Raw genomic sequence first — 16,397 nt, 5'->3', positions numbered from 1 at the left:
TCTATACATATGCCAACATCTCTTTAATACATTCCTTGACTGTATAATACAATGGTCCTGCATTTCCATCAATGACAATGTCACCGCTGTCGTCGCTCTCCAACGAACCGTAGGCTATTTTCCGGATTGCCAAGGCATCATCAACAACTAATGTACCTTCTCCCTTGAACTCTGCATTCAAGTTAAGCGAGGTCAATTTCTTTTTCAAATCTGGTAGCCGAATATTACCAATAGCTAATTTGGGTGCATTTGAAATCATCGTCAACATTTTTGGATCATTTGTCGTTGCCAAAAGATTGGCATTGCTTTGCTTGAAAAGAGCTTGCTCAGATTCAAGTGGCTTCAATGAAAATTGGGTGTTTGAGTTGATGTAATCCTGCAACAACTTGCGCTTCTTGTGCAAGTTGTGCTCTGGAGACGATTCTTGCTCGTTGATCAACTCCAATTCACCATACAATTTGGCAACTTTATAATTGTCACCAACCGATTGCCATTTCAAGGTGGACACCACTGCATCGTCCAAGTTGATTTCAAAGTTCCTCAATCCAATAACACCATTTTCGGAATCCACTCCAATCTTGATAGGTTGATCATCGTGAGCAACGAGAACATTAAGCTTGCCACTAGAAAGTGGAGATGTAGAAGTGGTGAGACCATCACGAATTGCTGACAAAGATAAATATCTCGAAGAGTTTACAATCTGCTTTTTAGTATTTTCAACAGTTTGCTCATTCTGCTGCTGTTCGAAAAACTTTTCAACCTGATCAAGTCCAGATTGATCGCTCGCTCTTTCGTCAGGTAAAAGTATCAAATTGTACGGCTTGATTGCTTGCACAATTATACCTAAAGAACGTAAATCCACTAGTCCCGATAAATCAACAAACGCTAGCCCACATCTCACTCTCAATTGGGTGCTGGAAGAAGTTCTATGTCCTGGTTGAACTCGTTTCATAGGTTTGTATAACGTGTCTAAATACTTTTGTAGTAATTGCTGATTGACTTGCTCCTGCGGTGTCAATTTACTCATTTGTTGATTCTTTTTCTTGTCGGTTTTGTCATTCTTATTCCACTTTTGTTTCTTTTCGTCAAATTTCCTCTTTCCTTCCATAATGATCTTGTTGTGGGAGATCTGGTCAGTTCTTTCAAAATCTTTTGCATCAATAACTTGACCGTAGTCATCAAAGGTAACTTTGGGAGGAAAGAAGGGGAACGTGGCTTGGCGGGGTTTTAATTTATGAGTAACTCGGATATCAATTGGTAAATGATTTTCAAAGTTTTGTTTCACATTGTCCATGACAAAAGCCTCATGTTGAATTAAATCGTCAACCTCCTTTGTCGATGGCACGTGCGTCTTTTCTTGCTTTACTTTTTCATCAAATATTTCGCCAACTTTTGCACTCGTCTCGTCATCATTCTCCTCTTCATCATCGTCCGAAGAGTCCTCGACATCTATCACATCTGTGCTCAACAAGTTTTGTCTCTTTTGGTCTCTGACTTTCGCCATTAACTTCTCTTTTCTCTTTTGGGTAATCTTCTTGACAAAATCAGCTGCCTCGGGACCATTGGCTTCCTCTTCTTGGACCCAACTATTTAAGTTGATAATTTTTTCCAACGGTACAGGGGTACCATCAACAACCTTTCCAGTCCTCTCCTTGGACAATCTGACCCATTCATGATACAAATCGGTGCTGAGTCCCATACCGTTTTCTACACTGTTGGTGGCTGCTGCTGCTGGTGGCTTTTCGGTCAATATAACAGTTGTTCTTTCATCGTTACATAAGTACAGAAAAACTTTACTTGAAAGATCACCATTTTTCAAATCCAAGCCTGCACAAAAAATGATTTTGGACCCTGGTGTCTTGGACAATTCCAAAGGGTCCAATAGTAAATCCACTTTACTAGGATTGAAAGGTAGTAGACTGTTGTTACCACCATCACTGTTCCACGTATTGCTGAAACCCAGGGACATCCAATCCATCAAACTAGATGCATAGCTCAATATCTTAGTTCCCGAATAAGATAGAAAGTAAACTGGAATGGGCGCACCTTTCAAGTGTTCATCAACCAAGTGGAAAACTTCCAAAAATCGCCCGGAGATGGATGTTGGAATTACAGCCGAGCCACCATTGGCCAAAGTGGCATCGACCAATTGCAAAAACTTCTCGCACCGTTTCTTATGTGACATTGCAGATCCCAAGTCCGTGGCAGTGATGAACGCTGTTGGGCGAAGCAAGGACAAATGTGGATTACCCAGCGTTGCGTTTATAAAGTTTGCACTGTTCAAAAAGGCGTCCTTCGAGTGGTTCCAGCTTGGTGCATAAATGATACGATCAATTTTCTTCACCAACAACCAAAAAGTCCCACCCAATGAGTGCCCTGAATTGTAAGGTGTCATTGTAATCTTTCGATCACAAATGGTAACATTTTGTTGATACTTTACGATATTAAACTTGTCGAACCAATTATCAATCTCATCCAACTCCACAAGATTCGACAATAGTGGACCGAGGATACCCAGAGATCGATAGTATTCCACTGTTGATATTCTACCCAATTGGTTAACAGGCAATGTCGAATAAACTGGGATATTTGACATAATACTTGGAAATGTTATGCAAAGAAGAATGTATCCGCTGATGAATTCATTTGTTGAATGTGATATGATGATTGCATTCGTTTGTTGTAAATGCGATTCCATAAATCGAGCTGCTTTCGGATCAATACCATTCCATGACGGGTCCGCTAATATTCGCTGTTCATTATCAAATGTCAAGAGCGACGCCTTGAACGCGTGATCGTTTGGACCTGGAGTTAATAGGCAGAACGTGAACATGAAGTTAGTTCAGGGAATAAATTACGGAGAAAATAGTGTGTGTCTGAAGAAATTTCGATAATTCATCAACAAAAGAAACAGAGACATAGACAGAGACAGAGAGAAGAGAAGAAAAAAAAAAAAAACACTCTCACAATGCAACATACAAATGCAAATAAATTAATACAATAATATACAACGGAAAGAAAAGAACGAAAAGTAAATTGAAACAAGGATACCCTCACATGGTACCACTCTTATACAGCTTGACCACGATTCAAGCTTATACTGTTTCTAGTATGGTATGACATTAAAGTTTCAGCTTGAGTCAATCCCGGCACTGCATGAGATGTACTGATTCTCTCCAACGTATTTCTTGCAGTGTTGTACTCGCCAGTCTGAATCATTTGCTGTCTCAACTCTTCAATTGAAATCGGTTTGTGGAACTGGTTGTTGATAGTATTCTTTCTTAGCCTTTGAGAGTTCTTCCGCGACCTCGAGCCAGATATAGTGGTCTTTCTCTTTATTGACTTGAAAGTTCGTTCAAGTTTATTCTCATGATCGAGTTTTTCCTCCTCGTACTCCTTCTCCATCTTATCAAACAACTCGGGATCTTGTTTGATGATTTCGGTGAGCAATCTGTGTCTCTCAACATCCTCTGCGTCAGTTGGATCATATCCCTCAGGATAATCATCATATTTACCTTGACGAACTTGTTCTCTTATTATATCAACGTCTGTGGGTTTGAAATTTGTACGCAAAAAGTCAATGGTGAATCTGGGTAGTAAACAAGCAATCACAGCTACAAAAATACAACACCAAACTCCCAAAGTCCCTAATGTTTGAGCACCAGCACGATAAAACTCTCCAGAATAGTTCTTGTTGACACTCCACACACCAGTCCAAAAGTAAACAAGAAGAATGGAAATACCATCAATCAACAATGTAAGCCAGTCCCAGCGATATTGACGCAACAACACGTAGAGGTCACATGCTGTAACTGAGATACATGCGGCAACAATACCAACATAAAATCTGTGGTCAATGGTCATCCCTTGTGGGTTTTGAAATGCTTTGTAAAACAACAAAAACGGGAAATAGAATGAGATAACAGACTGGTACAATCCATCAATCATGTACATCACAAACTTGTACTGTGACCAATCTTGACTCAAAATTCCGTTAATGTACAATTGGGGCACCAATAACGAAACAGTGTCCGACACATCTTGGTCCAAAACTCCCATCACAATAACCGGCAACGAGGTGAATGCCAAGTTGTAAAACATAAGATAGGTATACTCGTAAAGATAGGACCCATCGTAGTTGTTGTAAATTCCATACCAGAAAAACGTAAACGAAAACACAACATTCTTGTAAAAAAAACATGGCACCATTTCCGCCAACCGTTTGTATGACCATCTACCATGAACAAGTAACAACCTCGTTAAGAACCTAAACTGACCAAGTGCATAGTCTGAGGAGTTAGCAGCTTGACGACCTTCTTCACCAGCAATACCAACACCGATATTGGCAGTTTGGATCATGGCAACATCATTTGCCCCATCACCTATTGCCAAAGTCATAACTTTCAAACGATTCTTTACAATACGCACAACGTCAGCCTTTTGAGCTGGAGATACACGACAGCACATAACTGATTTACATTGCTTTCCCAATAACAAGAACTTATCCTTGAGCAATTCCATATTGGCATTCGTAGAATCGTCCGAATCTTGGAAAATGAGCCCCAAAGCAGCACCATCAATGATCAATGCAAATTTCGAACTTGGAGGAGAGTGATCTTTCCTGGCTTCCGTGATCAACGGTTCGATAGTTTCCGAGCTTGACGCGTCAATTTGAAAATTTTCTGACAAGTGCTTTGTGATCAATTCGTCAATGTATTCCACATTTGTAGGGTTATTTTCATCTGGTCGCACAACCAAAAGCTTCATGTTACTCTCTAACAAGTCACATGAAAACCCGATATTGATGGCAGTTTCAATCCTGTCTCCAGTAAGAACCCATAATTTGATACCTGCTTGTCCCAAGATGGCTATAGAGTCAGGTACACCCGCTTGCAACCTATCTTCAATGGCTGTACCGCCCAACAAAATCAAGTCTGTCTCAATGGCATCGTTTAACTCGTCAATCAAATCCTCTCTATTATCGTCGATGGAAACGATAGCTTCGTGGTATCTTTGAGCCCAGTTCTCGTATTGATTTGGATCAAGTTGCCTCGATGCAATACATAATGTACGTAAACCTTCGTTTGCGTAATCTTCGAGATACAAAGCAGTTTTGCTCACCAAATCATGCGAGTTTCTTTCAGGGTCTAATCTTTGGAATATAACACTATCAGCTCCCTTTGTATACAATGTGATTTCTCCATTTGGAGCTTTAACAATGCAAGACATCCTTTTCCTTGCAGAAGTGAATGGGATTGTATTGAGTACTTGAAATTCTTCATCTTTCCCATACACCAGTAGTAACAAAGATTGTCTCAACTTGGTTTTAAAAACAATTCCCATATCTCTAGCAACCGACACCAAAGCGGCTTCATCGGGGGACTCTGCTTTGAAGTCACGCAACTCGGGATCATCCCTATTTTGCTCCGTCACCACGGTATGACATAACGCCAACGCAAACATGAATTTTTCATTGGCAATTCGTTGCGGGTCATTGGGATCAGCTAATAGGGTATCTTCAACGTACTGATTTGAGACAAAGGCAACATTGTCATCACGTAGCTGATCGTTGTTTGAGAGCTTGTGCAAATTATCCAACATCAACTGTCTATCGTCAGATATTATCTTTTTCCACTTTACACTTTCCTCCACCACATCCAATCCCTGCCTTTTGTCCAACCCTTGCTTTGCCTCTGTATATGCCAAACCATATGATTTCCCGTTTATGGTGTATTTCCTAAACTCCATCACGTTTTGCGTCAAGGTACCGGTTTTGTCACTAAACACATATTCAATTTGGCCCAAATCATCAGAAATGTTCCATGCTTTTGGAATACATGGAAAATCCAACTTTGAGTAGTACATCTTGACATCGGAGTGAATAAAAAATGCTTGTAAGGTTTTGATGATTTCAATGGAAATGTATAATGAGATGGGTACCAACGATTGGTAGATGATTAAAGCAACGAAAAAAGCAATCACACCTCGTGCTGCTGGACCTGATCCATACGGGTGCCAGTCGAAATAAACCCAGGAGTTATCATGCACTCGGTAAAATAGACCATTAACCACCCCAGAAATGAAGCACAAGACGAATAACAACACAAAGTTGATAATAACGGACAAATTTAATTCTCGAGAAATACGCGAGACTTTTGTTGGAGTGATACCAGCATTCAACATAATCTTTGTCTCGCGTCCAGTATACACACAAAGCCCGATTGCCCATTTGGTATTTCTCAAAATGCAGCCTCTCAAAAGGACATTTTCTGGAGTTATGACTTCTTTTTCGTCAGGGTTGACCAAATTTCCATCATCATCAAAATTTTCATAGTGAATAGTTCCCCTGAATGAATATAGGTCTGGGTTTGGTGAATCACACTCTAACCAGAATTTGGTATCACTCAAATCATCAGAGTGCTTCAAGTTATTGTTTCCTCCACATTTTAGAGCAGTTCTTGTTTTGAGATTTGTTTCGCCATCCAAATTTTTGGTCTCAACATAACAATTTCCTTCCGCATCTGAAGCTGAAATAATCACAACATCAGCAGGTACTTCTTCATCTGCCCTGATTCTAATCATGTCTCCAACATTCACATCCTTCCAATATCTATTCTTAAAGGAAGCTCTATTCATCTCGGGATGTTGGGCATTTTCTTCCTTCAATACAGGATTGAGTAACGAGTTCGCAAGAGCTTTTGTTGGTGGGTGCCTCGACTGCGCGGACTTTCTATTTCTCGACTGGGTGCTCATTCTTGGAGAATATGTGCTGTTTCTTGGAGACCGTACACTAGTGGGATGTTGCGAGTGATACGAGTAATCTGAAACCACCGTACTAACCCTGTGCAAAGCTAGGTCTTCCTGGTAAGCTTGTTCGCGAATGAAATCCTGCTTTTGACGCTTGTTTCCAAAGACATATATACAAGCTTTTCTGATAGCCTTGAAGGTTTTTATGGTTGCTCGCGTACATGCCTTTTTGAACCTTCTGTACGGTCCAACAAAGTCCTTTTCGACATTTGGATTTTTGACCCCACATAGTAAATGTATCGGGCTATTATTCAATTCAAGATCGCTTACCACTCTTCTATAATCTTCGAATGCATCCTTGGCTGCCGTGATACAAACAATAACAATCAAGGGGACTGCGGCTAAACCAGGTGACGGCACTCCAAAAAGTTGGAAAGCACTCAAAATCACCAAGATTAAAAAGTAGGTATTGGCAACATTAGTAAACTGCAAAAGCAAATTCTTGGGCAAGAACGAAAGGGGGGTATATTTTGTAGTTCTTATTTTGTTTCTAGGGTATTCGAGAATAGGATGTCCATCACTATCTTTCATATCTGCCGGCAAATCGTAGTTGAAATATATAGTCCGCGGGATATTGTTGTAGATCTCTTGTAAATATTCTGGCCTGTCGCCTAGTCCTCTATAGTAAAAGAATCTCTGTATCCTGTCTTTGAAAGTTGGTGGACGGGCATTGAGGAAATCTTGGGCTGAAGATCTGTTAGATTGCTTTGCGTTTACACTGCCGTCATTGTGAGATCCGGACGAAGAGTCCACCTCTTTAGAATTCTTGCCCGTTTCTTCTTTGAAGGATGTATTGGGGGAGTTTTCGTGAAGGTCAGCCATGGCAATGAATGCTCTGGGTGCCTTCAGTGTTTTAGTCTAAGAGGAGGGGGATGAGGGGGGCGGAAGGTAAAGGTTGTATAAAGTTGTACCGTAGTGGTTCTTCTTGGTGTTGTCACTGTTCTTGGTCTTGATTATTGGTAGTTAGGGACACAATATGACTCAACAGTCAGTGGGTTAAAGATCTTTGCTGTTGTTGACAAGAAGGGGGAGAGCAGATGTTGTTGTTGTTGTTGTTGTTGTTGATTATAAATGACTGCGATATTTGTAAGATTTGTCTCTGTCTTTATTTTCCTCACTTCTTTTTCTTCTTCTTCTTTTTCTTCTTCTTCTTCTTCTTTTTCTTTGTATTTGTTTTTTTTTTTTTGCTTCGGAACAAAGTTTTGTAACCAATTGAGATATCCATCCTCTTTTCCGAAAATGAGATTAATCAGATCCCCAAGATTCAAGATTCTGTAATACTTGGTAATGTATCACCCACGTGGATAAACCTCTACTTCTTTCCACCATCCACTTGGACAGAAGGTTTTTTGTAAGCGATGGAAATAAAGTTTGGTGCTAATCAATTGTAAAGGAGGATATCAATAAAAAAACAAACAAACCTAACTTTAAATTTTACAAGAAAATATATTCATCAGAATAAAGCAAAAATTTTGCAGTTATAGAGCAAGCTCAAGAGTTGTGAGAAATCACAGTTCCAGGTGAAACCAACAATGCCGTACTCATTTCACCTAGAACTGCGATCTTCTATAACGCAAATACGCAATATTTCATAGGGAAGAGATATGCGCCCGTAATTGATTGTTCGGAATATTGTTCGGCGTTAAAACTCGGACGGATGTAGTTGAAAAAAGAGAGAGCATGCAGAAAGAGCTTGTATGAAGTTGAATTACTTTAGTGGGATCGTACAAGAGCCTTTTGGGGTATAGAGAGAGAGAGAGAGAGACAGAGAGAGAGAGACAGAGAGAGAAAAGCAAAGCCATTACTAAGAGATGTAAGTCGTTCTCTAACAACTATCTAGTAATTTACAACTTAATTTATTCGGGCACATTTGTGCTTCGGAGAAGACTCTTTATATATATTTTTTGCCTTTTTTACATCCGGCCGTAAAATCAGCACAGAATAATCCCTCACAGGAGATTGAAGAGTAATATATCATAGACAAGTAGTAGGGTAAACCGATGAGTATACAACAACACTACCGAGTGATATATGTACTAGAGACTTCACTAGTCTGAGTGTCACACTCGGCACACGCTGGGACCTTCGCCTCCATAAGTAAGTTATGAGCTCTCATCTATTGCAGTATGCGCTACCATTCGCATCGCGATGAAGAAAGAGATTTTCATAGATATTCTTTGGGGGTGGAAAAGAAATAGGGTATGGCAACACAACAAACTCATCGCAAAAAAAAACAATGTAAAAGTTGTTGAGTAATCCTCTACGTTCAGTGCAAGTTGAAAAGCGATAACACGCCGCCACTTCACACACCACACACCACACACTATTTGCTTGTTTCTTGTTAACTTGTCAGTCAGTCTACAGTCCACCCCAAATCAATTCCCTCCGAAAAGGTATAAGGAAATGGGACCAAGATCATCGCTCCTCTACACCGAAATTAGATATTTCAGTGATTGACGAGGCAAACAAATTGATGACTAGGCTATGGAAAGCCATAGTCAAGCAAAATTATTTCTCACTTTATGGACTGGAGACAAAGACCTCATCATCCAAGTTGGATTCAGTGGCTCTTTTGAAGAGTCAAAGAGGGACGTCTACTATAGAAATGATCCTATGAAGTACGTCGACAGAGAAAAGAAAAAGAAAAAGGGTAAAAAATTGTAAAAAAAATTTGATGGATCAATCGCCCTTTTATAGCGTTGCAAATCATAGAGGTCGTGTGCGCAAGGTGAAGGAAGACAAGGGAAAAAGTGAAAAAAAATTTTCACCTATGGACTTTTTTTATTTTTTTAGCCAAGTAACACTACCGCAATTATGTTTCGCTTCGCTTTTTCGTCGACTTTGGAAAATTGCAGGGATAAATTTTTCAATTTGGAAGTATATAGGACACTCCCCTCCCTGCATAACCCCATATAGTTTACCAATTATACAATGTCTGCTACTGAAGAAATTCCACAAGGTGCTGATGTCAACATCATCTCAAACAAAAACGAAAAGAAAGCCAGAGAATTGATCAAGAAGTTGAACTTGAAACAAATCAAAGGTATTTCCAGAGTCACTTTCAAACAAAGAGGTAACTTGATTTACGCCATTGACAGCCCAGATGTCTACAGATCAGCCGCTGGTACTTATGTTGTTTTCGGTGAAGCTAAGGTCGACGACATGAACCAAAGAATTGCTGAAGCTCAAGCCCAACAAGCCCAACAAGATGCTTTGTCCAATGCTGCTGCTACTGCTACCGAAGACAAGTCACCAGAAGCCATCACTGCTGATATGGAAAAAGCAAGCTTGGCTGAAAACAAGGTTGAGGAAGTTGAAGATGACGATGAAGAAGTTGACGAATCTGAGTTTGATCCAAAAGATATTGCTTTGATTGTCGAACAAACTCACGTCTCTAGAGCCAAAGCAGTCAAGGCTTTGAAGAACCACAATGGTGACATGGTCAATGCACTTATGGAATTGTCTTAAGGAAACTGTGTATAGAGGTTAAATATATATAATTTTATCCACTGAATCTTAAAAGGGTACGTTTATTAGTAGCTCTACTTATATAAGGCATCGAAGAAAGACATACTGATTGCAGGTTTTATAAGCTATTGGTTTGAGTCCTCAATATTTGAAGTTGGAGATTCCAGAGTAGTGACAGCGGAAGCATTCGTTCTCAGAAGGGAGGAGGGGTCAGCGTCGGCTAATTTCTCCAGTGTAGCAACTTCCTTTTCATCGTTTCCAACAGAAAGCTCATCAGGTTCAGGTATGCTCCTTTGCAATGGCTTCTCCTCCACAGTACCATCCAGCTTTTGCTGATCTTGACTGGAATGGCCAAACAACATTCCTTTCCCATTCAACGCACCACATCTCCAGCATTGGTACTTCACCAACAGAGGATCCTCACAATGAGGTGGTGCCAATCCATTATGGGCAAAACAATGCGAGCAAATTAAAGCATATCGTTGCTCCACTGATTCAGAGTTATCTGAACCTACAAACAAGTCCAATAATCGATCTTGAAATGTGCGTGGGTGCGAAGATGGTACTTGTGTAGATTCTGCTTTTACTGCATTTTCCCGGTTCTTGACAGGAGTGGCCTTTTGGTTTGAGGAAAGTTGCTTATCGTTCAAGTGCAACTCTTTCAAAGCTTGGGCCCTCAACTTCTCTTGCTTGTCGTTGTTCTTCTTCTTTCCGGCAGCAACTCCCTTTTGAAGTTGTTGAGGAATCTGCTGCGGTACTTGCTTTTCACCATACTTGTTGATCAATTCGTTTGTGGCGTTAAAGTTTGTAATCTTTTTCAATTCATCCATTTTGGCCTTGTGTTGAGTTTGCAACTTGGACAAATACCGGTCCTGGCGATTGATAAGATAATTGAAAACATAGTTGATGATCTTGATGACCAAAATCGAAGCCAAAGGATAGATTATAAGAACATAGATGTTTTGCTTAGATTGTCCCTTTATGAATTTCTGTACACGGTTTGTAGCACGAACGTCATTGGGGATGGAAAAGTAGCAGTACATAAAGATTAGCACATAGCCAATTGACACAAATGCTTCTAGTCTAGCATTCAAACTTCGTTTCCTTTGGGTTAATCTTGCCAATTGCTGTTTGGTTTTGTTGATGTTTGCTGTCAACTGACTAAACTCCTTTTCAAATTTAGTTGGGTCGAATCCGTGTTTGCTACTGAAGATATCAAATACTCCCATAGTTAAAAAGAATGTGTAAGGGGTGGTGGTATGGTGGGTACTGGGTTGTATATGTCAATTATGTTTAAAAACGCTACGGAGTTGAGAATGGAATTTGGCTCTGGTGGATGCAATGATTGCGCCTGTGTGCGAATGTGTGTCGCGTAATCTCCATTTTAGTTGCGTCATTCAAAAATGTCTCAAGCAAATGGTATGTCGCGATGAGTGAGATGTGAGCAAATGTCGCATACAAATATTTATTGATTACTTTTCAGCAATTTCGAGCTGACAATCTGGCAAAAAAAAAAAAAAAGAAGCTTTTCTCAGCGTTTAGGGATACAGATAACTGTCCGCTCTACTAGAGAGAGGTGATTTGTCCGTGTCTACACACCATCTGTAAGCGTACCAATGTTTGGGCCAACTGCCCTCTTCCCCATTTGCCGTTGTCTCTCTTCCGTCTTTTTTTTTTTATGTTTTTTTTAATTATTTTTATTTTTTTTTTAATTTTCGCCTCAAACCTCAATAAAACCAATGGTGACAAAGTTATAACTAATCACAAGAACAACACCCTTTCATCATGCCATACACTATAGGTGATCGGAAGATTAGAGTCTCTCTAGATTTGACAGAGGAGGATCAAGATCTACTTCTACAGAACTCCCAAATCTTTAAATACTGTTTAAACAATGCTGTTCTCAAATATCTCATCAATTTGAAGACGATTGTACACTTGTACTCCGACGTGTTGACGGTGTACTCCACGTTGTTGAAAAAGATTCCCCAATATGACGACATAACTACCATGGCCAACGAATGCAAGAATAATATCCTACAGTTGGAGAACGACTTCAATGATATATTTGGTAAGGATACTATGGATGAGTCGACCTATAACAACATGAGCGGTGCCACCAATGGTTCCTCAACGAGTACAAATTTCAGACAAATTGAGCTCCAATCATACGAACACAACATAAGACCGTCGGTGAATTTAATTTTGCATTCAACACTACACACGTTTGAGTTTGTCAATAAAACTCTTCACTGCATTGAAGTATTCTTCACATCTTTCAGTAATTTGAAAAAATTGTTGGTTCCATACTTGAAACAACAAACGAGTTCAATTATACGGTCACTCAGGTCTGCTGATGAGCTTTTCCAAGTATCTTTGATTGTCGACAATATACCATACAGTTTTGAACCGTCAGTGTGGCGTCAGTTACTAGAGATTGAAAGAGTGACAAGTAGCATTGAGCGAGAGTCCGTCACACTTCGTACAGCGTTCTGCACATTTGAGGCCTCGCTAGTCCATTACACCAATTTACTTCTAGGAAAGGCCATTCTCAAGCGCACAATTGATGAGAGGGATTGCTATCTAATAAGAAGAAGAGAGGTTTGCTACCGGGCTTCAGAGCATGTAGTTAGCATTCCACTAAATGAGGAAAAAACTCCCGATGACAACCACATGAGGTCATTAGGGAATGCCTTGACCTATATTGTGATGTTTTTGGTTGGTTTGATGGCTTTGCTTTTGTATAGACTAGCCAGAGTCATCATAGGGAGCTAGATAGGAAGAGGTCTCGCTACAAGGTGCATTAGAGATTGCGCAAGAAGAAACTTGTGGTGAAGGTCAAATTGGGCCGCGATTCCAGTCTGGCAATGCTGTAGCATTATTGTTTTTCAAAATATAGATTTGCGTTTTGAGTCATATTTTGCTGTAGAGGGCTTCCCTTGTAGGGCTTTTACTGCTCCTATTAACTCGGTTTTATATTTACTTCATGTCACTTGAAGAGAAGCCGAAAACATAGTTTGAAGACCAATGCACCTCTTATTCCATGTAAAGGAAAAAAAAAACAAAAAAAAAAAACAGAAACATATCGTTACAAAATCTCAATATCAACACTTTGTAAAACAAGGATTTGTATACTACAAACAATACACACGATCTAGCCAACCACTGGGTTCATCACCATCACCAATTCAATTCCATAACCACATAATTACCCTCAACCCCATTCACAAATCATCTCCTCTTGACATATTGAAGTGACTCACATTGGACCAAACGTGTGCGGACGGACGATTCAACCCTAACAAACCCAAATCCTCAAGATGTCGGAGAACACACAAATATACTCAGCAACGTACTCAAATGTTCCTGTCTTTGAATATGTCACCTCTGAAGGTCCAATTATGAGACGAAAGGGGGACTCTTGGATCAATGCTACGCACATTTTAAAGATAGCAAAGTTACCTAAGGCCAAGAGAACGCGGATACTCGAAAAGGACGTGCAGACCGGCATACACGAAAAAGTCCAAGGTGGATACGGTAAATATCAAGGGACATATGTACCATTAAAGTTGGGTGAGGTGATTGCCCAAAATTACGGCGTTTATGATACCTTGAAGCCGATTTTTGATTTCGAATACATTGAGGGAAAAACTGAAACACCACCACCCGCTCCCAAGCACAACCATGCTAGTGCACTAAACATAGCAAAGAGACAAGCATCGCTACAGAAAAAAGATGCACAGCAGAAACAACCAAAACCACAAAAAGCGAAAAAAGTTGGAGATGATGAACCACGAAAGCGTGGTAGACCAAAAGGGTCGACATTGAGCTCAACTCCAAGTCTACAGCATTCAGATACTGTTCCTTTGGGAAGTACTGTGGGTGGCTACAGCAGAGACAGCTCTTTTGCGGCTCCTATACCTCGAATGTCGCGTCAAAATACAGAACAGGATGCTCTACAAATGATGGCTTCCAACATGAATTTGAGACGAGAAGACTTGGCGCTGGTGGACACTGACGAAGATGACGACGACAGTTCTGCAAAGAATGGCGGGGCAAGTTTGAAAAGAAGTAAGAAGAACAATGGTGTGTCGATGACCAATGGCGATTTTGACACAAACGCCGACTTGTTAACCAGTCGAGAGTTGTTTGGTGTTTCGCGGAATACGTTTGAAAAGAATGCTCATAATTTCAACGGACCCCAAGCAGACTTGATTACCCCTTATCATCAGCCTAGTATCAACCTTCCGCAAGAAAATCAAATATACTCGGATTATTTTAGTAATTTTGTGGCGTTCTTTTTGGATGATGAAGGGCATAAGGGACAGTGGAATGCGCTTCCCGAAAATGTTTTACCAGAAAAACTCTTGAATCCGCCTCACCCGGTATCAAAGATTCACATTAACCACCCCATCGATAATGAGGGAAATACCATTTTCCATTGGCTTTGTTCATTGGGATACTTGACACTCATAAAATTTTTGATTGACAAATTTGGCAAAGAGATACGACTTGACATACGGAATAATAACGGGGAGACGCCCTTGATGTTTATGGTGAAATTCAGCAACTGTTTTAGTTCAAATACTTTTGAGGAGGTTTTGAGTGTGCTTTTTGAGTCTCTTATACTTGTTGATTCCAGTGGAAAGACTGTGTTGCACCATATAGTGGAATACAAGAAGGAAAAAGTAGCCGCTTATTATTTGGAGATTTTGTTGAAGCATCTTGTACTGGGTGGGGACGGTTCCAGTGAAGACAAGGAAAATACATCAGATGAAAAATTTGAATTGATTACAAAGTTTATTAACCACCAGGATTCTGATGGAAATACCGCTTTCCATATTGCCGCGTACAATTTGAGTAAAAAATTGATCAGAGTGTTTATTGATTATCACAAGTTTATCAATTTCAGTTTGAGGAATTTGGTCACATGCACCGTTGAGGATTACTTGGCATCTCATAATTATGTGCTTCGTCTCGATGCAGCTACTGACGGAGAGGAGAACTCTAATTCTGAGAACACGCAGCTTATAAATAACCCCAGACATGACATGATAGAAGAGGCCGACTCTCTTGGACAATCGTTTGATGCACAACTATACAATTCCAAGTTAGCGATCAATTTGTACAACAATACTGCCAACATCTTGACCGAGAAGATGGCAGAGCTATCGTACATCATCAATCAGGAGTTGAAAGAAAAGGATGATGTTGTATTGGGCTATTTCAAGACATTAGCCAAAGTGAATGAAATCAAACTATCGACACAGCGTTCCATTTTATCCATGTTCAAGTTGGAGCATTTGATTGATGATTTGGATGAAAGCCCGCAAAAGGAGAAATTGGACCCGTCTAGTCAGGAGTCCAACGTTCTTGAAACCAACTATGATAATTATCAAGTGAATTTCAAGCGAGATCAAATTATACAGGAAGAGATACAACGGTTGGTCAATGACTCAACGTATCAGTTATTGCACAAACAGGACGACTTGAGCCGGGCACTACAAAAGTTCAAAACCGCCAAAGAGTATGGAATCAAAAAGCAATTAGAGGCTGCACTGCCCCAAGAGGATGGCGACGCTGACGACGCTGACGACGCTGATGGTGATCGATTTGAACTTGCAAACCTCTTACAGATTGAGATTTTGAAGAAAAGACATTTGTTGAATTCAGTTGTGGACTACTCCAAGGACGTACCTCTATTGCCCAACGATGCAGACACTTCAAAGCCTATTACTGAGCAGTACGCATCGGATCCTGATAACAAGTTGATCAAGTATTGCAAACTTATTTCGTTGAGTTGTGGAATGAGATTTGATGAGATTGAAAGTAACATTGACCTGATTGAGCAGAGTTTGTTGAAGAACAGATAGGTGTGTTCAGTAGGTCTACTTGTAAGATTATTTTACGTTTAATAAACCAGTTTTGTATTATTATAGTGACTAGTGAGCGTTTGATTGCACGCGACAAATGTATCGCAACTTTTGTTTTTTTTTTTTTTTTTTTTTCTTTTACTCTTTTTGTTCTTCAAATTGTTCCTGAAAATCTTTAATCTTGCAGAGATATCAAATTTGCAACTCAGCCACACGATCGCATGGTAACGTTTGAGTACATCACATTAT

At 40.0% G+C, this 16,397-nt stretch overlaps 7 protein-coding genes across 7 annotated transcripts; 4 read left to right on the top strand and 3 right to left on the bottom strand. All coding sequences in view use genetic code 12, as the record gives it.

The window, feature by feature from the left end:
* Position 1: 1 nt before the first annotated feature.
* On the bottom strand, positions 2-2,833 carry KGF57_002732 (cleavage polyadenylation factor subunit; the record flags this gene model as incomplete). Its single annotated transcript, XM_051752076.1, has 1 exon — positions 2-2,833. One exon carries the CDS (start codon positions 2,831-2,833, stop codon positions 2-4), a length of 2,832 nt encoding a protein of 943 aa, XP_051608966.1.
* Positions 2,834-3,069: 236 nt separating this feature from the next.
* On the bottom strand, positions 3,070-7,629 carry KGF57_002731 (uncharacterized protein; the record flags this gene model as incomplete). The annotated part of the gene is made up of 1 exon (XM_051752075.1): positions 3,070-7,629. The coding sequence occupies one exon, from the start codon at positions 7,627-7,629 to the stop codon at positions 3,070-3,072; it is 4,560 nt and encodes a 1,519-aa protein (XP_051608965.1).
* Positions 7,630-8,911: 1,282 nt separating this feature from the next.
* Positions 8,912-9,424, top strand: KGF57_002730 (uncharacterized protein; the record flags this gene model as incomplete). The annotated part of the gene is made up of 2 exons (XM_051752074.1): positions 8,912-8,931; positions 9,208-9,424. The coding sequence occupies 2 exons, from the start codon at positions 8,912-8,914 to the stop codon at positions 9,422-9,424; spliced, it is 237 nt and encodes a 78-aa protein (XP_051608964.1).
* Positions 9,425-9,738: 314 nt separating this feature from the next.
* Positions 9,739-10,275, top strand: EGD2 (Egd2p; the record flags this gene model as incomplete). Its single annotated transcript, XM_051752073.1, has 1 exon — positions 9,739-10,275. The coding sequence occupies one exon, from the start codon at positions 9,739-9,741 to the stop codon at positions 10,273-10,275; it is 537 nt and encodes a 178-aa protein (XP_051608963.1).
* Positions 10,276-10,400: 125 nt separating this feature from the next.
* Positions 10,401-11,504, bottom strand: KGF57_002728 (uncharacterized protein; the record flags this gene model as incomplete). Its single annotated transcript, XM_051752072.1, has 1 exon — positions 10,401-11,504. The coding sequence occupies one exon, from the start codon at positions 11,502-11,504 to the stop codon at positions 10,401-10,403; it is 1,104 nt and encodes a 367-aa protein (XP_051608962.1).
* A 556-nt stretch (positions 11,505-12,060) lies between these two features.
* On the top strand, positions 12,061-13,174 carry KGF57_002727 (uncharacterized protein; the record flags this gene model as incomplete). Its single annotated transcript, XM_051752070.1, has 2 exons — positions 12,061-12,789; positions 13,055-13,174. The coding sequence occupies 2 exons, from the start codon at positions 12,061-12,063 to the stop codon at positions 13,172-13,174; spliced, it is 849 nt and encodes a 282-aa protein (XP_051608961.1).
* A 421-nt stretch (positions 13,175-13,595) lies between these two features.
* MBP1 (transcription factor) lies at positions 13,596-16,148 on the top strand (the record flags this gene model as incomplete). Its single annotated transcript, XM_051752069.1, has 1 exon — positions 13,596-16,148. The coding sequence occupies one exon, from the start codon at positions 13,596-13,598 to the stop codon at positions 16,146-16,148; it is 2,553 nt and encodes an 850-aa protein (XP_051608960.1).
* Between the last annotated feature and the right edge of the window lie 249 nt (positions 16,149-16,397).

Source organism: Candida theae (assembly GCF_024610275.1).
Source record: "Candida theae strain CBS 12239 chromosome Unknown scaffold4, whole genome shotgun sequence".
NCBI classification, from domain to species: domain Eukaryota; kingdom Fungi; phylum Ascomycota; class Pichiomycetes; order Serinales; family Debaryomycetaceae; genus Lodderomyces; species Lodderomyces theae.
This window is presented reverse-complemented; position numbering and strand designations above follow the sequence as displayed.